This window comes from Entelurus aequoreus, linkage group LG08 (genome assembly GCF_033978785.1).
Source record: "Entelurus aequoreus isolate RoL-2023_Sb linkage group LG08, RoL_Eaeq_v1.1, whole genome shotgun sequence".
Taxonomy (NCBI): domain Eukaryota; kingdom Metazoa; phylum Chordata; class Actinopteri; order Syngnathiformes; family Syngnathidae; genus Entelurus; species Entelurus aequoreus.
Window position 1 is genome coordinate 32726964 of NC_084738.1, and position 26044 is coordinate 32753007.

Sequence of the window (26044 nt, forward strand, 5' to 3'; positions counted from 1 at the left end):
ATTAAAATCAATAGTGTTATGAATTATTGACTTATTTAGGACTATACAATTACTTCACATTAAATATTCCACTTCAAAGAAATTTTGGGGGAAAATAATCCATATTTTATGATTTTGCCATAAAAAACAGGGTTCTCTTTGAAAAAAAAGGGCATACAACAAACCATTTTTTTTATATATTGATAGATCTTAAGTTGATCGAGAGATGTAATGTAAGTGTTGAAAAAATCTAACAAAATAATATATGCCATACCGTTTAAATTGTTTATTAAGATATTATGATTAATTGTGTCAAATGCTTTTGTTAAATCCATAAATACTGCTGCTGCACACTGTTTACCAGTTATTGCGTTGGTCATTTCTCCCGTTATTTCAATTAATGCCATTGATGTTGAAATGTTGGTTTTGCATCCATATTGGTTCTCCAAAACTATATTTGTTTATGAATTTGCCCAAGTTGTTGTTAAATAGTGTCATTAATTTTAGAAAATTGTAGAAGTAGGGAAACAGGTCTGTAGTTTGTAAACTGGTATTTGTCTCCAGTCTTATAAATTGGTACAACTTTTGTTATTTTCATTTTGTTTGTGAATTTGCCTGTTTGAAATGATAGGTTACTGATGTACGTCAATAGTTCTGAAATGTATTCAATAACCCTTTTTATCGTTTCCAATTCTATTACAATCAATAGAGTTCTTGGATTTGCATTTATTCACAATTTTAACTATTTCCTCTGGTGTCACGTCCGTGAAGAACATTGAGTTGGAATTTCTATCTATGGTGTCATTGAAGTCCTCAATTGACACTACGTCTAAAATCTTTTCCTCCAATTTTGGTCCAATATTTACAAAGTAGGTATTGAAGCTTTCAACTGCTTCCTTCATACGGTCATGTTTTACGTTTCTGAGAAGTATTGTGGGTAATCCCTCTTAGTGCCATTTTTAATGATGCTATTTAGGATGCTCCATGTTGTGCTAATGTTGTTTTTGTTCCTGTCTAATAATTTAATGTAATATTCTGTTTTACATGTTTGTAGTATGCTAGTTAGCTTGTTCTTATAATTTTCGTATACTTATTTTCTGCCTCTATGTATCTTTGTTTAATATATTTTCTATATAAAGTGTTATTTTTATTACAAGCATTTTTCAATCCCCTTCGCACATCCATGGTTGATTGTTCTTTTTCTGATGTCTACTGAGTTGTTTCCATGGACAATGTTTGTCACAAAGCATCATCAAAAGCTTCATCTATGTCAAATACTATCAGTATCCTACTGATACTAATCAAATCAACATCAAATCAAATCAACTTTATTTATAAAGCACATTTAAAATTTACCACAGGGGTAGCCAAAGTGCTGTACAATGGGCAGGTTAAAAGATAATACGAGAACCGAGCAAACACAACACAACACAAACAGAACACGATAAAAAATAAATAAATAAAATAAATAAAACATAAAAACAGGTTCACAGCAGGTGTATTATGGGGCGCCATTGCAATCTAATCACTAGAGTGATTAGATTTATATTTTTATTCTCTCAAAATATGTTTATCTTTTTTAGTTTTTGTTGACGTTACAAATTCAAGGAATAATTCCATGGACACACGAGGACCGAAGGATTTGAATGAGTAGTACATAGTAGTTTTTACATTTGTTTAATTATTGTGCACTCTTGACTTTGTTTTGCTCAAACAATTGTATGTAATGAAAGAAAAATAAGGAACTAGTTTAAATACTGTGTTGATATTATTAAACTGTCAATTGCACTCGACATAAATAAATTGAAATATTACAGTTTATGCAGTAATCAGCATTGGTATCAGCCAAGCTCACTCATGGATGATCAGTAATGGAATCGGCGGCATTAAATCCTGACCGGAACATCTCTTGTTCCAAGTAGTTTGTCAGTTTTAAGTAAAAGTTTGTGTGTTTTATAAGTTGCATTTGGGAACATAACATGGTTACATTTGCATAAATCATAATGTGAACTATAAAGTAGACTGTCTGACTGATTATGTTTTATTTGAAAATTACAATTTTGCAATGACATTTAGGGATTTAGTTGCTTTGTTTGATTTTGCTCTTATCCAACAATACAAAAATATACCAAAAAAAAGACAATAATAATTTCTCGTTGTTCAGGTTTTAGTGACCCATATTGCTTGCTGACAATACTGGAGGATGAAGAAGAAAAACGCACACGTCGATCTCGATCCAAAGCCTCCAAATATGTGGTGAAGGATGCCGTGTCTGATGATAAGATTTATCAGACAGACATAAAGATGCAGACTCTCAACCCCATTTGGAACGAGACGTTTATACTGTGAGCCCGAATGCTTTGAATGTGTGCTTAAAAAAACATCAGGCTTTGTGTAATCCTGCTTTGTGTTCAGGGAGTTTGACAACATCCTGGGCGCCAGCTTCCATCTTGAGATGTGGTAAAAAACAACAACAACAACAGCAGCTCAAAAACTTTCATAACTCTACTGTCTAGTGCCTTAAAATCACCTCATTGGGTCATTGTTGTTGTTCTAGGGATAAGGACGAGGAGGTCTCACTCGCTCAGAAACTGGAGGAGTTCAAAACCAACTTTACTAGTTTAAAAAGGCAACAAGCTTTACTTTGCCCTACTAGCAATTTAGACAGACAGTACATTATATATACACATATATACATTATATGTATATATGTATGTATATATATATATATATATATATATATATATATATATATATATATATATATATATATATATATATATATATATATATATATATATATATATATATATATATTATATATATATATATACAGAACAGGCCAAAAGTTTGGACACACCTTCTCATTCAATGGGTTTTCTTTATTTTCATGACTATTTACATTGTAGATTGTCACTGAAGGCATCAAAACTATGTGGAGTTATGTACTTAACAAAAAAGGTGAAATAACTGAAAACATGTGTAATATTCTAGTTTCTTCAAAATAGCCACTCTTTGCTCTGATTACTGTTTTGCACACTCTTGGCATTCTCTTGCATTCACTCTTGGCAGTCACTGACTATTTTCACTTCACAGGTGTCATAGTTGTAATGCCTTCAGTGACAATCTACAATGTAAATAGTCATGAAAATAAAGAGAACACATTGAAATGAGGAGAAGGTGTGTCCAAACTTTCGGCCTGTACTGTATGTATATATATATATATATATATATATATATATATATATATATATATATATATATATATATATATATATATATATATATATATATATATATATATATATATATATATATATATATATATATATATATATATATAATTATTTTTTATTTTATTTTTTTGCTCCTTCAGAATGATTAAGGAGGCCAAAAAGGAGAGCGGGACCGACGACTTTTTGGGGAAAATTGTCATAAAACTCCAGGTACAAAAAAATATTTTGTTGTATGACTGACTAGACTTTGGAATAATTGTCCTTCTCATTTGAGGACCTACACTGTACTGAAGACAACTGGTACCATCTAGAGCCCAGAACAGAGACGTACCCTGACCGTGGACATTGTCACCTCCAGCTCAAGTTTATCCATAAAAAGGTAAAACGCATCCCTCGAAAACTGACACGTTTGTACCCTGATTGTCCACTACAGTACTCACTTCACTTTTTTTTCCATTTAATTTGTATCTTTAGCAATCAAATGGACTGCTACTGTACCTCTTTTTTGGACTTTTTATGCATTGTGGTACTTAAAGAAAGGGAAAATGCAGTTCAGTACAGTGGAACCCGTTTGAGTCTGTGATGGATGACTAAATGAGCTAAATATATCAATAGGACCGTAGTATTGGCCACTAGATGAGACCAAACAATCAGAGTGCGCGGTTCAGTATCATGGCCACTGATTGGCTCGGCCTCAGGCAGCTTAAATATGTAGGAACAAACAAGTGTAAAGGTCCCTCTCTGGGTCTTTTTATGTCTAGAGGGTTACAACCTCTATTTTAAAAGGACGTAAACACGTTTTCAAGCTCGAGCTAAAAAATATATTGGATTTATAGTTAATTTTGACTACGCGTGAATTAATTTAACACGGTCAGGGTTGGAACCAATTAACAGCAATTAACGAGGGTTTACTGTGTGTGGACCAATTCATCATGTCCCAGTACACCATGTTACTGATATTACTTGAAAGTTTTCACTTAGACGGGTCATATTACGAATTTTATTTTCTACATTTTAACACTTCTTTGTGGTTACCATAACGTGTAACGGTTGTTCTTTGCTCAAAATGTTGCATAGATTACGTTTTACAGATCATCTTCGAGCCGCTTTCTGAGTATTTCTTCAGGATGCGCTGTCTTACTTACGTGCCTCCACTTCGACTGCGTCTTCTCCCCGTCAGCCATGTTGTAGTTATTAGCGCTTCCATATGGAGTCTACTGACAGATATAAGTTTGAACTATATGCTACTTTGTATTAGAAATGGCAACAATGGAAGATGCATGTGCAAGCACGAGAAAAATAAAACTGTGGTCAATATATCGGAGTAATTCCCACAGATAGAGTAATATTTCTCTGTACTGTTATTATAAAAAAAAGGTTACATTTTAGAACTTAGGTGTATTACAGTAAGTGCCTTTAGGCTTACATGACTATTGGTGTTACAATATTACAAGTTGAATCAAATTTGTCATGTATTTGGTGATTTTAAAGAAAAGTATGTATCATGTAACTGACAGAGAGACGGGACACTAAGCGCAGGTCGAAACGCTTACATCAACTACTGTGGGATCCTGCAGCAGTTTGTCCTATCTTACATTTCCAAACATAAGGTAAAAGGACCTTTTCAGCCTTTTGAAAAAATATTCCTCATCTTCACTTTACTCCCACATCTTGTTCCGTTGTTCAAAGAGTTGCGTTACGTGGAAAGGAGAACTGTGTGGTGAGGCTCAGACTCTACTGGAACAGTACGCTACGCAGAACGACCTCTCACCTTTTCTCCAGGATTTGGCGTGAGCAAACATCACCTGGAACAATATTTGATAAGAACCTACAAAACCTCCTGATAAAGTGTTTTTAAGCACGAAATTACAATGTTATGATAAGGCAAATACCTATTGAATAGCATATTATGTATGATGGTAATGCCTTTATATGGGCATAATGTTGTAGTGCGGGGGTGTCCAAACTTTTTCCACTGAGGGCCGCATACTGAAAAATCTAAGCATTCGGGGGCCATTTTGATATTTTCTATTTTCAAAACCAATACAATACGTACATTTTTTTATTAACCTTTAAGGCTTCCCTCAAGCTTGGTCCCGGGGACCCGCAAGGGTTCCAATCATTAAAATGTTAAAAATAAGTCACATATTATTTTTATTTTGTTGTGTTCAACTACGCTAGAATCTATAGATCAACTTGAATGGTAACTTCAGGTATATCTATTGATATAACGTGTATTTCTTTATGTCTTATGCTCTTTTTTTTACAAAACCCAGTTTTTTATTTCAAAAACACAACATTTCCTCCCAAAAATGTTCAAAGTGGAATATTTGATGCAAAGCAATTGGATTCTAAAATAGGTTAATAATTAATGACAACATTGCTTTGAAAACTTTTTAATACTTTAATACTTGTTTTAAAGTCCCACTCTAATTCCCGGGAATGCAAAAGGGCCCCACTCATAAAAGTTTGGTTTTTTTAATCTTTCAACGCTTAAGTCTATAGAGCAACTTCAGATCTATCCGTTGATTATCAGTTTTTAATCATTTTTTTCATGTTTTTTTTTGTTTGCTTGTTATATGCCCTTTTTGTCAAAAAATAACTTAGTTTTTTATACAGCAAACACAAAAAATATGTAATATTTTCGCCCAAAAAAATGTCAAAGTGGAATTTTTGATGTGAAGTAATAGGAGCCTTGAATATGTTAATAATTCATAACAACATTGATTTTGATTCACTATAATTTTTTGAGCAATGACTGCTATAAAGCATGGCAGCTTTGTGTTATTAGAGTCAACATTGCAACTTGTTCTCATTACATTGCACCTGTTTGCTTTTTATTCCACTTTTTTATGTATTTTTTTTAATAGTATTTTCATATTGTACCGCGGGCCATTGAAAAATTAGCTTCGGACCGCAAATGGCCCCTAGATTGCACTTTGGACACCCCTGAGGTAGTGTAATGTCAGCTTTAGCACGTCCATTTTTTCTTTATTGCTCCGACTTTAAGCAAACTATTATTTTCTTACTCCGGTTAAGGCATTTTATTCCTCAATATCTACACTTCTCTCACTAAATTCACTCACACTCACTTATGTTGGCTATGCTAATTAGGATTAGCTAGCATGTCATTAAGTGTGAACAGTTATTTAAGATCGTCATCGTTTAAAAAATCTTTGTGAGTGTCACTTTGATTACTTGGGAACTTTTTTCATTAACTATTTTATTTATTAAATTACTATTTTATTAAAAAAATAGAGTAAATAAGATCCAATGTTTTGGTTTTCATACATGAAGTGCTGTTATTAGCATCTAGCTTTAGCTTTAGCATCTCGCGCACTACTGGCATACCATAACATAATGAGCATACATTATAATGTTTATGCCAGTTTTTTGTAACTCCTGTATTTATTCATGCATACATATTTATTATCTTTATTATTTTCAAATTAAATCAAACTTTATTTATATTTTCCATACACAGGTCAGTGGAAAACACAAAGTGCTTTACAAACAAAAACAAAAAGAGAAGAAACACACACACACACACACACACACACACACACACACACACACACACACACACACACACACACACACACACACACACACACACACACACACACACACACACACACACCTTATTGTATTAGTTACCTTCTTGAGACCTCCAAAAAATGCATCGTGACCAAGTCTGTCACCCTTTCTAGATATATCAAGATTTGTATTTACAACATTAATAATATATACATACTATGCAAATATAAAAAAGGTAAGCTTTTAGTAATTTTTTATATTTGGTTTGTAATTGGTTTTTAATCTTCATTATTTATTCAAGTTATTACAGAATGTCTCTATATAAATATTTATTTAATTTTTTAAGGCCAAAGGGGGCTCATTTAATTATTTTTTTTACGCACACTTGTTATTACATATATTGGCCAGAGGGAGAGCACTTCAAATTTTTACACACACTTGTTATTTCATATGTTGACTAGAGGGGACCACTTTTAAAACCGACACCCGTAAGGGACAAGCGGTAGAAAATAGATGGGATGGATGGATGGTTTTTAATCTTCATTATTTACTTCAAGGTAGGACAGTATGTCTCTATATCAATATTTATTTAATGTTTGTAATTAATTTTGGCCAAAGGGGGTGCATTTAATTTAGTTTACACACACTTGTTATTACATATGATGGCCAGAGGGAGAGCACTTCAAATTTTTACACACACTTGTTATTTCATATGTTGACCAGAGAGGGAGCACTTTTAAAACCGACACCCGTACGGGTAAAACGGGAAAAAATGGATAGATGGACACAGTCAATTTGAAAAATCCCTCCTTTTTGGGACCACCCTAATTTGTATTAGATTTCACCAGCAGGGGCGCAAATGAGACATTCTCTATTAGATGCAATGGTTTTCCGTATTGGGACCAGGATTTCGGTCCTAACTTGTTCACCGATCCTCATATGGAAGGTACTTTTCCTTGTTGATGTCTCAAGAAGGGTAGAAATACAAGAACACACCCACACACACACACACACACACGCACGCACGCACACACACACACACACACACAGAATAACTCAAATTAACGGCATCTAAAAAATAGTATGAAACATAATAAAATATATGTAAATATAAATAATACATTAAAACTTTAATTAAAACATATCATTGAGAGAATAATAGAAGTAATAAAAGGAATAAATAAAATAGAAAAAAACACAATAAAAATGAAAATATGAATAAAAGCATAAGAGTTTAACATAACATTTTACATGATTTTTAAAAATTATTTTCCATCTATTTTTGAACACCTATTTTTTGTATTCTTTTTTTTCATCAGTGAGGAAGCTTGTTAGTTAGTATTACACATTATTTATTATTTTCTACACCTATTAGAATATGTTAACAGGTGAGAATTTAAACATGTAGTAAGTGAACAAACTAATTGCTGAGACATGGACAGGATTAAATCAGCTCTGCTCCTGCAGACCCCTTTTCGATGCTACTGTTCACATGTGATGTTTCTAAAGCATTTTTAAAGCATGTTCAAAACAAAACATTACCATTACTTCATACTGTATCTGCAGTGGGAGCCTACTCAAATAAGATAGATTTTGAAAATTATTCCTTCCTGTTACTTAGACTGCATTCTGCTGTTGCAGGAAGTGGGTGGCTTACAGTAAACTGTACCAAAGCTTGGAGGTGGACTCCTCTTTGCTGTTACAGCAGCTGACTAGCGTGGAGTACCACTGGCATCAACAGGAGCTACCACACCAACAGGTGGGAAAGACAAAGAATTGTCTCATAACCAATCATCACCCATGTCATGTCCTGTAACAAATATTGACAAACTGATTGATTGGCATTACAGAAAAAAGAACTTGGGGACTCTCTTCATGGCTTCCTGCAGTATGGACTGTATTTAGTGTCAAAATACAGAGATATCTTCTCCCCGACGCCAAGTACTACTCCAAAGTTGCACACACTGTTAAGGTACATTATTGTTGTCTACAACACATCCCGAAAGTAAGAAAGAACAACGCTTCACTCAATCTACATTTTGTTTAAAATTCTACCCACCGCACCCTGATGATATGATATGAATGTGTAAAAAATGATACAAATGAATGTACCCCAACTTAAGAGGGTTTTGATATAAAAGCTGTTTCTCTGCTAATTGCTATGCTTTAAGTTACAAGCAAACTTTTCAGTTACAAGCATCAGTTGGTGCAGCAAATGTCCCAGTGAACTCCATAAGATTTAACCCAGGGGTCCCCAAACGTTTTGACTCGGGGGCCGCATTGGGTTAAAACAATTTGGCCGGGGGCCGTGCTGTACATGTATATATATATATATATATATATATATATATATATATATATATATATATATATATATATATATATATATATATATATATATATATATATATACTACCGTTCAAAAGTTTGGGGTCACCCAAACAATTTTGTGGAATAGCCTTCATTTCTAGGAACAAGAATAGACTGTCGAGTTTCAGATGAAAGTTCTCTTTTTCTGGCCATTTTGAGCGTTTAATTGACCCTACAAATGTGATGCTCCAGAAACTCAATCTGCTCAAAGGAGGGTCAGTTTTGTAGCTTCTGTAACGAGCTAAACTGTTTTCAGATGTGTGAACATGATTGCACAAGGGTTTTCTAATCATCAATTAGCCTTCTGAGCCAATGAGCAAACACATTGTACCATTAGAACACTGGAGTGATAGTTGCTGGAAATGGGCCTCTATACACCTATGTAGACATTGCACCAAAAACCAGACATTTGCAGCTACAATAGTCATTTACCACATTAGCAATGTATAGAGTGTATTTCTTTAAAGTTAAGACTAGTTTAAAATTATCTTCATTGAAAAGTACAGTGCTTTTCCTTGAAAAATAAGGACATTTCAATGTGACCCCAAACTTTTGAACGGTAGTGTATATATATATATATATATATATATATATATATATATATATATATATATATATATATATATATATATATATATATATATATATATATATATATTACTCGGGCACTAATTGACTGAAAAAGCGCACACTTTCCGCGCTCTCGAGCCACAGTGTCGGGTGTCACGTTATCGATGGGAAAATGCATTTTTTTCGACAACGTGATTTGCCTGAGCGGCTAGGAGACACCGAGAGTAACAAGCGGTAGAAAATGGATTAGAAAGGACACATTTTAAAAAATAATAATAAAAAGTCCCCAAAAAAACTTGGGACTTCCCGCGTGTCGTAGTTTGAGGACACCTGATCCAACCAAAACATCTGATCTTACCCGCTAGCATTAGCTAGAGATCGACATAACTTTGTTTTTCGGACCAGGAAGAAAGAGAGTGCTGAGAAGAAGTGGATGCTATTCATTGAATTAAAAAAATATCCATCCATCCATTTTCTACCGCTTGTCCCTTTTGGGGTCGCGGGGGGTGCTGGTGCCTATCTCAGCTGCATTCGGGCGGAAGGCGGGGTGCACCCTGGACAAGTTGCCACCTCATCACAGGGCCAACAATCATCAAAGACATAAGCATGTAGTTGATTCGGTGAAGCATTTTGTATCACTGCAAGTCTGCTCCAAACTGAAGCAAAGTGAGTTTGGCGCCAGCCAAGAATATTAAAATGATATCGACATGGTGGACATTTATCCATGAAACTATGGAGAAGCTGCTGACGGTGTGTTTGACAAAGAAGCAGTTTGCAGTAGATACTGTAAAAGTCCACTCTCCAAGTTAAAATCCCCTACATTACTATTAGTTACTTCATAGACTGCTGTAGTACATTCTCTTCTATTGTTTTAGACAACATTTCTTACCTAAAAGGCATGTTCTATGTTAAAATTGTACAGTTTGGGGGGGAAAGCACCAATTAAATAGATTTTAATTCATTTCAATGGGCGGTGTTAATTTGAAATACAATGAGCTACAGCACCGAACCAAGTCCTCACAAGTTCTATTTTGGAATAAGGCATAAATGTGGAAAAAGTTAAGCATTGAGAATACTTAACGGATGTAGTGTATATATGTAAAATCATCACGTGTTGATTAATTATGAATGATTGGGTTCTTGTTATTTCACTCTGTTATTCAGAATCTTGGTTCAAATATGCAAGACACAAGCGTTCCAGAAAATGAACCCAGCTGAGTTTGAGCTCCAGGAGGAGGTCACTGATGCCATACAGGTCAGTAATAATAAGAATGATGTCATTGATACAACGGAACACTAATATTATGGTTCGTCCATTTGGAACAGACAGGTACACAGGAGTGGTTTACCAACAAAAAAGGTTTGCATCAGCCAATGACCAAGGTAAGAACTTACCACAAAGTTAAATATTTTACCTTTACGAATTGCTTTTTTGCATTTAATAGGTATGGAACTATAATGTTATTATTGTGGTTGCAATGTCCAGTGATGTAGAACTGTATTGAGCTGTTAGTAGTTGTGCTCATGTATTAGTATGATACATGACAATATCAACCACAATCATAAACATATTGTTTATAGGCACACCTTTTAACAGAGCTATTGTGTTGGATCACTTCAGACCATTGTTAGCCAACCTTTATTGAGACAAGGCACATATTTGACATGAGAACAAACGTATTCTGTTGTACAAATAAATGGCCACAGGTGGAAACACAGGTTAATTATGCATCTTTTGCCATCTCATCAAAGATAATATACATGTTCTGTCTGTCATGTATCCCCAACATAACTAGATGAATAGAGAATATATATTTTTTGTAGGAAATAATCATTTTTGGACCATCCATCCATCCATTTTCTACCGCTTATTCCCTTCGGGGTCGCGGGGGGCGCTGGAGCCTGTCATGTATCCCCAACATAACTAGATGAATAGAGAATTTTTTTTTTTTTGTAGGAAATAATCATTTTTGGACCAATTAAGTAAATTGTATAATTTTTCGTGGCACACTTATGTGCCGCGGCACAGTTGGTGGGAATCACAGATGAATAAAGTCTATCCCAGGAGTCGGCAACCCAAAATGTTGAAAGAGCCATATTGGACCAAAAATACAAAAAACTAATCGGTTTGGAGCCGCAAAAAACTAACCGCCTTATATAAGTGTTATAATGAAGACAACACATGATGTAAGTGTCTATATTAGCTATATTAGCCTACTATCAAAATGACTATTTGTCGCAGGCTGACGCAAATCTTCGTTGACAGAAATGTTGAAATGTAATATTTATTCTACACATTTTTACAAAATTGGAAAACATTAATAAAATGGAGGCTTCTCATAGGGGGAAAGAACTCCTGGAAGTTACTGGCTTAGAATGGCCAAAGTTATAGATGTTTGTTTCCAAGTTAAAGGAAACGGCAGGCTGTCTTCTTCTAATGGATTTATTACAATCTTTGCAAGCTATGTAACGTTTGCTGTGGTCTATAACTGCACACAAACAACTGTCAGAAATGCAGCCAATAGTACATACAGATAATGTGTCATGAGACATGCAAATATAAATTAAATTCACAGAGGAAATAAGTAAAATAAATTTAGAGCTCAAATATACCTACAAACAAGGCATAATGATGCTAGCCTAAATAGCATGCTAGCAATGATTAAGATTAGCACTCCAACAAGTCAATAACGTCAACAAAGCTCACTATTGTGCATTCACGCACAGCATAAAAAGTTTGGTGGACAAAATGCGTCAAAGAAGGGGTGACATAAAACACGTCTGTCTGTGGCAGCGTTGGAGAAAGTTGTACGTAAACAAACTATGGTGAGTTCAAGGACTGCCGTAATTAGTAGGACAAAACAGCGCTCGCCAAATACTCTCATCAGTGAAGCATGTTTAATATAAACAGTGGGATTTCTAACAATTAGGAAGGTTTGTGTCATGTTTGTCCTCCTCCAGGAACCATATTAAAACAAAAATATTATTTTTTCCCCATCTTTTTCCATTTTTGAAAAAGCTCCAGGGAGCCACTAGGGCGTCGCTAAAGAGCCACATGTGGGGTTGCCGACCCCTGGTCTATCCTATTGAATGTTTTTACACTTGTCTGACGTACAGGATCTATGCGAAATCTTGAGCGCTCTCTCCAGGTTGATTGAGGAAGTGCGGGATGACATAAAACTCAACAAAGACATCTGGAACCGAATATTTGTGAGGTAATAATATGGTGGGGAAAAAAGCATTATAATGATGTTAACACTGAAATAATTGTGTTGTATTTTGTAATCTTACAGCGCAGTGCAAGTGGACGTTTTCACAGAAGTCTACAAGAAGTTTGATTCTCTGGTGAGTACGCCTATCATTAACATCATTTTTATGTCACCTCATTTCTTTTATTGTCCTCCTCGCCATAGCTTGCTGCTGAAGTGAGAGAAACCTTATCACTGATGGAGGGTCGGACTGATCAGAGTCTAGCCAACAGCCTGTTTCCTGTTTATCTGAGCTTGCAAGCCATCCAGAAAGACAAGGCCTTCTTACAGAAAAGGTCAGACATCCTTCAAACACCTTGCAGCAACTTAATCATACAGTGCAGAGTTCCAGCCTAGTTTAGATAAAATGGAATCCATAAGAGAGTCCCCAAAAAGATAATGTTGGAGTTGGATTAAGTTTCGTCTGCAAGAACAGCCCATCACACGCCAAGTCTTCTCATACAAATGGCAGCCATTATAGTTGCAAAGGGTCAACAAGGTTTCTGTAGTTGGCCCAGTACTTTTTGTCTAAATCTGGGGTGTCCAAACTTTTTAGCTTATAGCAAAATTGTTTGCCTACAAAAAAGCACTTCAAGAATTAGGACATAATTTATGTGTACATAATAGTAGGGTTGCGAGGTATAGACAATATACGATATAAATGATTTAAAATTTGGCCGACGATAGAGCTTTTAAAACTAATGTTATATTTGACAGCGACAAGCCAACAAAGGTGTCCTCGATGCAATGTAGCATTCTCGCTAGCGGCTAATGTCCCTCTACAGTGCAGAGCCACTTCTAAGTCAGCAATCCTTGCCTCCATGGAGGCAAATAAGTATGTTGCTTATAAATATTGTCAGTAGTGGATGAGGACTCGCTAAACATGCTACGCTACACACTGTGGGAGGATATGCTAACTGCTAAGCTAGAGCTTTTGATCGTAAGCCAGGGGTGTCAAAGTCAAGGCCCGGGGGCATGAATTATCTATGGCCCCCGGGATGATATTTGATTAGTATTAGAACAGGCCCGCAGGCCACAGCCACCCGCTGCTGTTTTACACGCACCAATACTCCATCAGTGTTGGCGCTAGGAATTGTCAAAACGGGGTCCGAGGAACCCCATCAAGTCTTTAAAATTGGGTTCCACAGTCAATTTGTGGTTTCCCACTTTTTTGTAAGCGTTTTGAAAACAAATGATAAATGTATGCGTTATCCTGTTATATATCACATTTTATATTGTTTTTGGAAAAACGTTGTCATAAAGGTTACTTAATTCATTTTAAAAAAAATAATACAAAATAAAACACATTATATGTAAATGTATTCAGGTATAAACATTCATTCACTTTCTTCTTTCCTTCATGGATCTAAACTTTACCGCTGCGGGGTATTTTTTCTATATTTTTATTGTAATATTTTCAGAATGTGTTTGTGCTATTTTTGGCCAAAGTAAGACAAAGAAAACGATCTGAAGTTGTCTTTATTTTTTAGTTTTAATGCCATGATTTTAATAGTCCGGCCCGCGTGTGCACAGATTTTCCTCCATGTGGCCCCTCAGCTAAAATCAGTTTGACACCCCTGTCGTAAACAGAGGTGGTCGGATCGATACAAATATTGACAGTAACGATATCAGGATATGGTCAATACAACATTGGTTCGATAGATATTTTTCATTATCAATTAATCTTTTGTCTTTTTTTTTTGTTTTTGTTGTTTACAAACTCGGGGGGGGAAGTCTCTGCACAAAGCAGGGCTTTAAGGGCAAAAACCAAAAGAAGCACCAATAGTTTTTGTCTGATTTTAATTGTGATCGAACTTTAATTATTTAATATTCTTGATCATTTGAAGTATTAGCATTGGTATTACCAATATTCCCCTGTAACTACTGCACTTGGTATTGGCTCGATACCCAGATGTGTAATGTCGCCTCAAACTAATGTAAAGTATCCTAACAACAGAATAATAAGTGATGAGTGTAGATAGAACCACAGTACAACAGAAAGTAACCATTTATTAACAGTAAACTATCACATAGATTAATATTAGTTTTAACAAAATAATACAACAGGAAATGAGGCAATATGTCACTGCATACGTCGGCAGCCAATATGGGAGCCTTTGTAACTAGTTTTTAAATAATTATATCATTATTTACATATCAAATAATATATTGTGATATATATATATCGTTATCACAATAAAGATTTTATCCTCCTTCCCTACATTGTAGTTTTGTAATTGACTCACTCTTTCGTATTCAATATAAAACACATTAAGGGGAGACAGCAAAAGCACATTATTTAGTGGTATTATGGGATAAAGAAGGTGAACCCAAATCTAAAAACAAAACAAGTTCTGGTTAAGGACATTTCTAAGCACTTATTATTTTCTTCAAGAAACAAACAACACACTAAAGGCAATAAGTCACTAAAGTAGGAAAGAAAAAAAAAGCAAACATCTCAAGTGAGTGTGGAGTTTGTAAAACATCTAAACATATGCTTCTGTCCCTCTTTTATTTCAGAGGTCTACTTAAGCTAACAAATTTTCATGAGAACTTCAGAGAGGCTCAGCCTTACTGGCTCAACAAGGTCTTTCTCACCACCAAGGACAGAGTGGAGAGGGCTGTCAAGGTTGACCAGGTACTCCCCTCTTATGTTTTTCAAGGTGCGTGTATTTCTGCGGCGCCGCGTCATCTTTATAAACATGATTTGCAGCTGCAGCCCCTGCAGTGTGGGGGAGTGCCCATTAAACACAGCTCCTCAGCAGTGGACCTAGTGGCTTGTATCCAGCCAGTGTGTGACCTGTGGGAACAAATGTCCTGGCCTGACCCTGAGGAGGCTTTCATGCTCATGGTCAAAATCACTGAGGTACAGTATCTATGATGCATTGTATATATCTACAAAACAATCATTACAACCAATGCACAGTAAGCCATTACTAATTGTAAACTAATTATCATTAGTTGTGTTTATAACAATAACATTGTTATCAAATTCACATCTAAAAATAAACTACCTACCGAAATAAAGACAGTGGGGCTTGGTTGCTTTGTTGGGTCTGCTCCTGTCTCTGGCCATGCTCACCCCACCCCAGCAGACTATGGCGTGGAACATCGCAGAGGCCACCACAGTGAATGTTTTTTGGTTGTTTTTTTTTGTTTTACTTTAGTGGCTGTGTGTAGAAGTGGCTGGTTGCATCAGGTCTGCTCTTTTAATGTCCTTTGTGTTTTTTGATCTTCGCCTCTTACACACATGCTTATATGTGCTATGTTTTTTCCCCTTTGCCTCAGTCTGGACCCCCTATCTAGGGGCCCAGGCTTAGACTGAATTTTTTTTTCTCTCACCCCCTTTCTGTAATTGGCGCCGGAAGTTGTCAGACCCGTCAGCGATCCTGTTCTGTCTCCATGTAATGTTTGTGTGCTCTTGAATGGGATTGTACTGAAAATATTAATTTCCCCTCGGGGAATATTAAAGTATTTCTGATTCTGATTCTGATAACCTCAAACATCAAAACAGCATTTTTGCCCTTGATCGTTCATCATTTCCAAGAATAATGTGGAACCTAAACGGGATGTAGCCTTGCAATCTCCTTAGTTCATGTTATGAAACAGTTTTTTTCATTAGAAAATGTAATGACTGTAATCTCTTCCAGGGTCAAACCATCACCATTCTGAAAATGTGTCTTGCTATACAGCCAATGTTTTAATGAAGTAACAGCTGAACTTTTTTAAGTCATTATGGTTACTCTATTGCTCTGTGGTCTGTCAATACTGGATAAATGACTGCAATCGGGAATTACAATTTCTATTTAGATGGTATTTTCCCCCTGTGTTTGCAGGATATATGTAAGATTGTGGTGACCTACTGTCATAGTCTGAAGGACCGAGTCAGGATGCTCTCAGAGAACTCCGACCATGGGAGCGCAATCAATATGGTAGAGAAAGTCTTACTTTTGTTTTTTTAGAGTTATGTACTGTATGCAGTAGATTGCTGCTATTCAGTTTTTTGCCATTGGCCACACAAATTGACAAAAAAAAACAAAAAAAAATGTGGACACACCCATTAAAATCCCTAAAAATAAATGCATCTTGAATTTTTGTTTTACACATTAAGAAACAATTGCAGACATACAGTATACAGTATTGTACTTGACAAAACATCCCATCTTGTCTAAGCGTCTTCCTGCTGGAAAATGTTGAGGAACTTGACGTGTGACTCTTTTTCCCTGGGTATCACGCCATCAGACCACTTTTTTTTTCCGTCAGCATAAAAAAATGTTTACAATTTAAATCAGAGAAAAGAAATGATTGCAACGAGTGTTTACATCTCAAATGTTCTTCTTCTACAGCTGTGTGTAGTGGTGAACGACCTCGAATACTTGCGATCTGTCCTGGCACGGCTTCCTGTGCAGCTCAACTGGGCGGGGCTTCGAGGGCGCACCCTTCAGGTCATCGGGGAAAGTCAGTTCCAAAACACACTGCCATCACAGGTGCAGCAAACTCAGGGCATCCTCGACCGAGAGACCCGCTCAGCTTTGGACACTCTGGGTAAAAAGGTGTATCATCATGCACTTCTACGTAATAGAATCCAATAAGAGATTCTCTGGGTTTAATACTAATAATTAGGACTGGCTTCGACTAAAGAAATTCTTAGTCAAATCGGATTCGTTAGATTTTGCCCATTATCAAAGATCAGTCAAATCTCTGACGTTTATTTAATAGAAATAATCAGATGATTATATGTAGTAGTGTGTACTAATGGGTCACAAACACTTTTAGAGTGAATAGTTCAAAGTTAATTAAAGGTTCTCATGAACTGAACACATGCGTTCATTAAAGTGAAGAAAACAAAGGTCTTATTTGCTGCAACTTTTTCAAAACCACAAAAAGCGTTGTTGCAGAGAAGACATCAAACTTGACTAAATTGAGGCAGTAAAAGCCGTAACAAAATTTCAAATTTCTAATATCAACCTGCGAGGTTGATCAAATTGTGGAATATTTGTATTTTTAAGACAGCTGTACTAATGATGCTCAGTTTTAAGTGCTTCTCATTTATTTTCTGTTACGCCTCCCCCTAGGAAGAAGAAAACATATTGCGCGCCCCCCCCCCAAATTCTTATAATAGTAGTATCATTTTTCTGTAAAATTGTTACAAGTCTGCATAACATTGGATCCTTATTAATATAAAAAATAAATATGTTTATCAAAAAAGAAAGGAAAATAGATCAATTTACAACAAGGAAAAACTTTACTAACATTGTTTTTAATCTGTAAGAGAAAATATTAACTATTAATACATATAGTACATCAATTTGCCTGATATAAAAAAATATTCTTATTTAAACTATGGAAATGTTTTGACCTACTTGAACTATTTAAAAAAGCTTTAACCTACAAAATAAATATGAATGCAACAATTTGTGACGATGTACTTTTTTTTCATCAAAATGAGGAAGTCAGGATTAATGGCTACAATGAGCATGTTTTGTAGTTCACAGCGGGGCGTGAAGCGTGATACTGATAAAGCATGTTCCCCTAATTTGAGAAGGACTGACCTAGGTCAAGGTTCACTCGTAGCAAAGTCAGTTAGCATCAAGCCACACTAGGTATGATTATTACGTTTGAATACATTAGCTATTAATTCCATTAGCTAAAGGACATTTGTTAATATGATAGAGTGCAGCTCTACAACCAATAATAGCCTTATTGTTATAGGAGAGGTATTATTTTATCACATTCATCCCAATGTCTTTTCAGTTGAATACAGACATTGAAAGTCATGTCAGAGGCATGACAACCAGGTGGAGGACGGTGTCCAAATCCACAGAAGATGTAAGTGTGAATAACTAATATTTCACAACTACATCCTGTGTGTTGTCATTGTTTTATTTTCCTCCTCTAATTCAGGCCGCAGCCCCTCTCATGCGCTATCTGGAACAAGAGCTGCATTACATGAATGACAATTTGGTTGAAGAAAACTTCAACAGGTGAAGAGCCCGACGTGAATATTGTTCATAGAGTTAATGTCTAAACCAGGGGTGTCAAACTCATTTTCATTGAGGGCCACATCGCAGTAATGGCTGCTTTCAGAGGGCCGCGTTTTAAAAATTAATTTACATTATGCATGCGGGTAATAACCTGTGGATAATCATGATTAATCAAAATGCATATGCATTTGATTATTAGATTTTATTATGTATAACTTGCTTTAAAATCATAAATAAAGGTGACAAGCAGATATTTAACTATTTGTTTTTATCTCACAAAATAGTTTTACAATGCAGTATATAATAATATAATTGGCATGATCCGATATTAGAGTTTAAAATATGCATTTTTTTTTAAAGAATGAATGCAAAAAATAAATAAATAAGTATTTTATTGAAACCCATTTTTTCCAGGCTTTCGTGGGCCACATAAAATGATGTAGCGGGCCAGAACTGGCCCCCGGGCCTTGAGTTTGACACCTTTGGTCTAAACCATTGTTTCTCACGTGCAGTCTCCTCACTACACTGTGGAACAACTCAGTCAAGTTCCTCCACCAGATGGCAACAGAACATTTGCATCAAGAAAGGCTGATGGAGTTCTGTCAGAGGCTGCTGGACACACTTCAGGTTGGTGATTTTTAAGACACAACCAAGAAATTAGCTGTAGTTATTGCTTTTAAAAGCCATATCTTTCTGTTTAGCTACATAGAAATGAATGCTGTAAAAGAAAAGGTTTAAATAACTAGATCTGTAAAACGATTAAAACATAGATCGCGAATAATTGCAGTTTGTTCATATCCATCCATCCATCCATTTTCTACCGCTTGTCCCTTTTTGGGGTCGCGGGGGGTGCTGGAGCCTATCTCAGCTGCATTCGGGCGGAAGGCGGTGTACACCCTGGACAAGTAGCCACCTCATCACAGGGCCAACACAGATAGACAGACAACATTCACACTCACATTCACACACTAGGGCCCATTTAGTGTTGCCAATCAACCCATCCCCAGGTGCATGTCTTCGGAGGTGGGAGGAAGCCGGAGTACCCAGTTAACTCAAAATTCATCACGATTAATCCCAAATAAATATGACTTTTCATCATTGATAAGTGTGCCCGAGACGGATCATTTTCAGGTTGTTATTACCATGACTGGGCAATTTATTTGCTTTAATAAAAAAAAAATGTTTTAAACATGATGCTTTTTCAAACAGCTCAACACAAAAAGGAAATAAACAGGCTTTTAATGAAAATTTTTAAAAAGTGCGTTGGTGTCTTGCCAGAGTTGGTATTTTGTAGGAATACATCATTTGTATTCCTACTGTAGGAGCACTCGCATTCAGAGGAGAGGAGCTACACCATGTTTAGATACCAGTTTCACACATTAATAACACACAATGTGGATTGTTACGATCATGGTTTGATTGTCAAAGATGTTTGGTACAGTATTAATTTTGTTGACTAAAAATGTTTGTGTTAGTTATCGTCAATGACCTATTTTCTCCTGACTAAAGTAAGACAATAACGAATCACAACAAATGTACCTGGATGAAAACAATGACAAAATTAATTGACAATTTAGTTAATGAATAAAAACGAGACAAAAGTAATTGACAGAGACGAAATCCAATCATATTTAATTTTGTCAACCATTACTTTTGTACTACCCATAGGCAAGCAGGCCTGCCAATCTAGAATAAAACTAGTTTGTTTCTTTATGTGACCATTTTAGTCATGTTTTAAACATTTGAAAACAATGCTTAATTTCAGCTGAAACAATCCCACACAATAAGGTGAGTGAAAAAAGTTCTTATTAAAATATTCATGGTGTGCAGGTCTTTTTGTGAATTTGGTTTTTGAAATGCTCTGCAATAATTAATAATAAAAGTGCTTTCAAGACAACTTTAAAGATGCGTTGGCTGCTATACTTTATATTTTAGTCGACAACATTTTATGTAATTTTAGTCAACTAAAATGTTGAGGAATTTCGTCGACTAAAACTAAATTATTTTAGATGACTAAAATATGACTAAAAGTAATATATATATATATATATTCGTCAAAAGACTATGACTTAAACTAAATTAAAAATGGCTGTCAAAATTAACACTGGTTTGGTAATATAATCTGTAATATTTCTACCTGAATAAATGCTTCTGATATTCTATACATTACATGTTGTACAAGTTAATGGTAGTCGTATCTCTGCATGACAATGTTTTAACCTTCTCTATTTATTATTAAAATGTAATATTCAGCCTGCTTAACATTCTGTAATCAGAACAAGTTATAAAATAATACACACTTTATTTAAATCTGTCAGAAAACATGTATTTAAGTTGAAATATCACAGATTACATTACAAAACATCTGACAAAGCATGATCGTAATGTAAGACAATTTGTCATTTTGTTATAGTAGTTAGACCGGATGTGACGTGTAGCCCTATTTTTGTGAAGCCGCAAGTGTGTGATGTATGTTTTGATGACGTGAAAGTGACTCTAGACTTCTTGCTGATCGTCTTTCTTTTCTGTTAGGCTTTTATTCCATCTTACTAGTTGGAGTAACAATCTCCATTTTATGTTATTAATGCACTCAACTAAAATGTAAACACGCATGTGAAGCTCCTCCTTTCTGCAAGCGGCAAAGTGCTCCAGAACGCTTTCACTCCAGTGATGTCGTCTCATGGCGATCAAAGATAAAATAGTCTTGTCTTGTCTGTAGAACGACTTGGCATGGCTTTGGACCTGGGATTTCCATAATGTACTCTTTTCCTTCTTAATTTTTGCTCGCTATTTTCGAGCTTGTGGCTCAACAGTAACTGAACACTGTTACATTTCCCATGCTACAGAATGGACCGAGGGTCAAAAAGGAGTCAGGATGCACGTGCGTTACTCTTGCGGCCCTAGTATTAACATAACAAAGCTAGCATTATCTGAAAACGTTTCCACAGATTATAAATATGTCGGACTACTCTGCAAATTTTGACACCGATCTGATACCAAGTATAAACAGTAGGGGTGCTCAAAGAAATCGTTTAGAATTAAAAAAATCAATTCATTTGTATTCTGGTTGTAAATCAATCCATAATTTTCCATTTTTTTTAGAGTCAATTTTAACAAATCTTGGCGTTTACCTACTGTGCATATTCGTCGTATGTCAGCAGCCAACGGAAGTTTTTATAACCTGTAACCTGTTTTAAAAGGTTTTATTATCATTTCTATACCGAATCATTTATTGCAAACGTGTGTGTGCATGGACAATCGATTGTCTGAATTGAAACTGAATTGAATTTGTTGTTGAGGGATTCTCAATTCCCTAAAAAACAGATCATCGTTGAATAATTTTGTGCTTTTGGTTTTTAATTTGTTGATTATTATCACAATCAAAATGAAACATAGGACAAAGGAAAAACAAAACACTTTTTTTTTTAAATTAACAAACTTATTTGTGAACAATATATAAATACAACAATATATGAATTATATCAGCAAAATAATTTTAAATACTGATTTATAAACAATATAAAAAAGATACAACTATTTAAATATTATCTAAAAAGACTACTTTTGGCTCATACTTAAATATTTTGGCTTTTTGCCCCCAAAGCCTTCCTGACTTTGTGAACACAAAACAAAATGACATAATCAACAATGTCAAAACACAATGCAGAGAACTGAAAAATATCAATACAAACCTTCTAGAACAGGGGTGTCTAACGTACGGCACGCGGGCCGGATCAGTCCCGCGAACAGGTTTTATCCGGCCCGTGGGATGAGTTTGCTAAATATAAAAATGAGCCGAAATTTTTGAATAGAAGAAACCGCTGTTCTAAATGTCTCCACTGGATGTCGCAATAGCAATTCTTTGTATCTTTGTAGATGATGCTACATATGTATAAAAAAAACAAAAAACCACATGATGTTAGTACATCATTTGAGGAAAATGAGCAAACTACATAAATAACATCCTGCAATTTGATATTGTTATTATTTTTTTATCTTGATAGATTGAAAATGAACACCAGTGAGTTGACTGATGAACTTTATCACATCATTTATTTAAAGTATAAACAACGACAAATAAAGGTAGAATACTATTAACCGCAACATATAAGTGTAAAAAAAAAACACCCAACAACATTATGATTTGTACATTTTCAGAATGTGCTTGTTCTATTTTTAAACAAAGAAAACAATCTGAAGTTGTCTTTATTTTTAAGTTATCGGGCCGTGATTTTACCAGTCCGGCCCACTTGGGAGTACATTCTTCTCCATGTGGCCCCCCATCTAAAATGAGTTTGACACCCCTGTTCTACAACATGTTCCAAACTTGCTTGATGCTTGATTTCAGGGCCTCGAACAGTGCTTCCATGGCGAGGGTAACGGACTTCCATTCGAGATGCTCCATTCTGACGAGTACAAGGTGAGGCTTCTTCACATCGACAAGGTGATTGGACTGCCAAAACGACAATTTCTACGTTTCTTTGCGCTCCAGACTCTCAAAGCCTACCTGACTCATCACTCGCTGAACAGCCGCCAGCTCGAGGAAAAATTTCTCGAAAGAAAAATATGGGAGCAGGTGAGTTCTTTTATTTGGACAAGCGTCCTACTTTCTTCTCATCTTTTTTTTTTTTCCCCTTATCTGCAGAGAGTGATTGGCAGTGAGAAATATGGCGCGGTCACCCTTCTCACCTCCTACAGGAGATCTGACCAAAGACTCCGAGTGGAAGTTCTGAATGCAGTCAGCCTTCTACCAATGGACTCTAATGGTGATGTTACTTCCAAGTATGGTTGGACAAAAACTACAGAAGGATATAGAAATATTTTGTACCTTCCACAGGTTCAAGTGACCCTTATGTGCAGTTATGTCTGGAGCCTTATCACACCTTCCCTGAGGTGGAACCTTGTTGCACTCACATCAAGAGCTGCGATCTAAATCCACTTTTTGATGAGGCCTTTGAGTTGTAAGTTCTCACTTCTTCTCATCTGTAAATATTCAATAATGGCTTCTTTTGAGTCCACCTGTCTCTATTGTAGTTTGGTGGGACTGGATCAATGCCAGGCTCCAGGGGCCTGCCTGGTGGTGACGGTCCTGGACCACGACATCTGGATGACAGACGACTTTGAAGGTGAAGCCTTCCTGTCCCTCAAAGATATACCTGGAGTTGCAAGAGGAGGGGAACAGACGGACAGCCTGGGCTCTCATCCCGATGCCCCGCCTGCCCAAATACGCCTCCCTCTGACGCACCCAAAACCGAACGGTAGCATCTCTTTTGCTTTGTAATAATGCCCAAATGAGACATATCCATGCCATGAATCCATTTTATCACAAGGATTGAAATGTATAATTATACACGGCACTGCTGGATGTCTGTGCAGAATAAGAACAAAACAGTAGGGGTGTCAAATAGGAATGTAGTTAACAATAGCACTGGCACACAATGTTATTAAAAAAATAAAAAAATAAAGTACTGATTTTCTATCGAGAATCGAATTGTTACCCCCAACAATCGAATCTAATTATGTGATGCCCAAAGATTGACAGCCCTACAAGCAGAGAAACATTGTTCTTACTGATTCATTCGTCTCTTTAGGGAAGCTAAACAAAGACTTTCTCTCACACCTGAACAAACATTTTTTTCCGAGGCTTCCACGCTGTGCAAATGTGAGGGAGCAGGCCTTGAGTGTTTACATGGGCATGTCACGCAAATCCAATCAAACTTTATTAACATAGCACTTTTTATTCACAGGCAAGTGGCAAGCACAAAGTGCTGTACCAGACCAAACCAAACAAAACATTACAAAAATAGAAATAATAATAGAAGAGAAGAATACACACGCACGTGCACATACATACAGCGCTATTGACAATAGAACAAAAACAAAACATGGCATGGCACTGAGGATTTGAGGTAAAAGGTCACATTTTAGGCATCCACAATGGAGAATAACTCAAATGAACGCCAGACATGTATATATATTTTATCATTTGTTTTATATTATATGCACAAACACATATGTAGGCATATGTAGTATGTGTATATGTATATGTATATGTATATATATATGTGTATATATGTATATATATATATATATATATATGTATGTATATATATGTATATATACATATATATGTGTGTATATATATGTATATACAGTATGTGTATATATAGTATAAAACATAAGACATGACAAAACACGTAAAAATGTAAATATTAACAACACAATAAAATAGAAATAGAAAAAGCAGATGTTTAATGAAAAGCCTGATTAAAAAGGTGTTTATTTAGCCTATAAGTATAACTGACAATGCAGCTTTTTAAAAACACACATAAGAAAAAAAACTGTGCTAAACCGCTTGTAGGGCTCAATTTGACATGTATGAATCTCATTATTTGACTATCCAACACTGTAACAACATATATAGGTCAAAAAATACTGGTAATGTATTGCAGAAACATTGAGCTACCTGACTTTTTTGAGACTTCCATCCATCCATTTTCTACCGCTTATTCCCTTCGGGGTCTCGGGAGGCGCTGGAGCCTATCTCAGCTACAATCGGGCGGAAGGCGGGGTACACCCTAGACAAGTCGCCTTGATCCACAAAATATTGTTGCATTTAAATAAAACCTAATTTAATATTGAAATGATAACAAATGGATTAGAAGCCAAAAACGTACTGCTGATGAAGTATTTTCCAAAACAATGTGAATATTGCACATGAAAGTCAAAATGCGCATGATGTCCGGTTTAGTGGACATGTGAATATTGAGTCATTACAATTTCCCCATGTTGTATACCTGCAAGGGTCTCCTTTAAAAGGAATGCACTGCACTTCTGCTTGCCATCTTGTTTTTGAGGAATTGTTTTCTCCTTGGATTGCTGACCAATGGATAGCAAGACGTCCACTGGAACGAGTGTTGCACAACTTTAACATTAACACTCATGTATCTGGGAAAATCTGATTTTAATTAGCAGTTAAATACATTTAAACAAATATTTTGTTTTAACTTTTTTCTGTGTGTGATGTATTTAATTAATAAGACAGAATTTCCTTTTTTGTCTGTAAATATCACCCAAAATATTTACAAGATAATGTTGCAACAACTTCCTATTTTGGATT

At 35.6% G+C, this 26044-nt stretch overlaps 1 protein-coding gene across 4 annotated transcripts in view; it reads left to right on the forward strand.

Annotated features, from left to right (window-relative positions):
* Nucleotides 1–26044, forward strand: part of unc13d (unc-13 homolog D (C. elegans)) — a 48715-nt gene that overhangs the window by 20400 nt on the left and 2271 nt on the right. For 3 of the 4 annotated variants that reach the window (XM_062056278.1, XM_062056275.1, XM_062056276.1), the window contains exons 8-33: nucleotides 2144–2324; nucleotides 2395–2439; nucleotides 2537–2608; nucleotides 3356–3425; nucleotides 3490–3594; nucleotides 4733–4825; nucleotides 4905–5005; nucleotides 8394–8511; nucleotides 8603–8724; nucleotides 10857–10947; nucleotides 11019–11075; nucleotides 12810–12907; nucleotides 12986–13037; nucleotides 13106–13236; nucleotides 15461–15578; nucleotides 15654–15806; nucleotides 16777–16872; nucleotides 17287–17493; nucleotides 18695–18769; nucleotides 18845–18924; nucleotides 19437–19551; nucleotides 23273–23344; nucleotides 23417–23500; nucleotides 23570–23690; nucleotides 23762–23885; nucleotides 23959–24182. In XM_062056278.1, the coding sequence (XP_061912262.1) occupies nucleotides 2144–2324; nucleotides 2395–2439; nucleotides 2537–2608; nucleotides 3356–3425; nucleotides 3490–3594; nucleotides 4733–4825; nucleotides 4905–5005; nucleotides 8394–8511; nucleotides 8603–8724; nucleotides 10857–10947; nucleotides 11019–11075; nucleotides 12810–12907; nucleotides 12986–13037; nucleotides 13106–13236; nucleotides 15461–15578; nucleotides 15654–15806; nucleotides 16777–16872; nucleotides 17287–17493; nucleotides 18695–18769; nucleotides 18845–18924; nucleotides 19437–19551; nucleotides 23273–23344; nucleotides 23417–23500; nucleotides 23570–23690; nucleotides 23762–23885; nucleotides 23959–24182 (2805 nt within the window). The remainder of the gene's footprint in view (nucleotides 1–2143; nucleotides 2325–2394; nucleotides 2440–2536; nucleotides 2609–3355; nucleotides 3426–3489; nucleotides 3595–4732; nucleotides 4826–4904; nucleotides 5006–8393; nucleotides 8512–8602; nucleotides 8725–10856; nucleotides 10948–11018; nucleotides 11076–12809; nucleotides 12908–12985; nucleotides 13038–13105; nucleotides 13237–15460; nucleotides 15579–15653; nucleotides 15807–16776; nucleotides 16873–17286; nucleotides 17494–18694; nucleotides 18770–18844; nucleotides 18925–19436; nucleotides 19552–23272; nucleotides 23345–23416; nucleotides 23501–23569; nucleotides 23691–23761; nucleotides 23886–23958; nucleotides 24183–26044) is intronic. The other variant, XM_062056277.1, reaches the window with a different exon arrangement.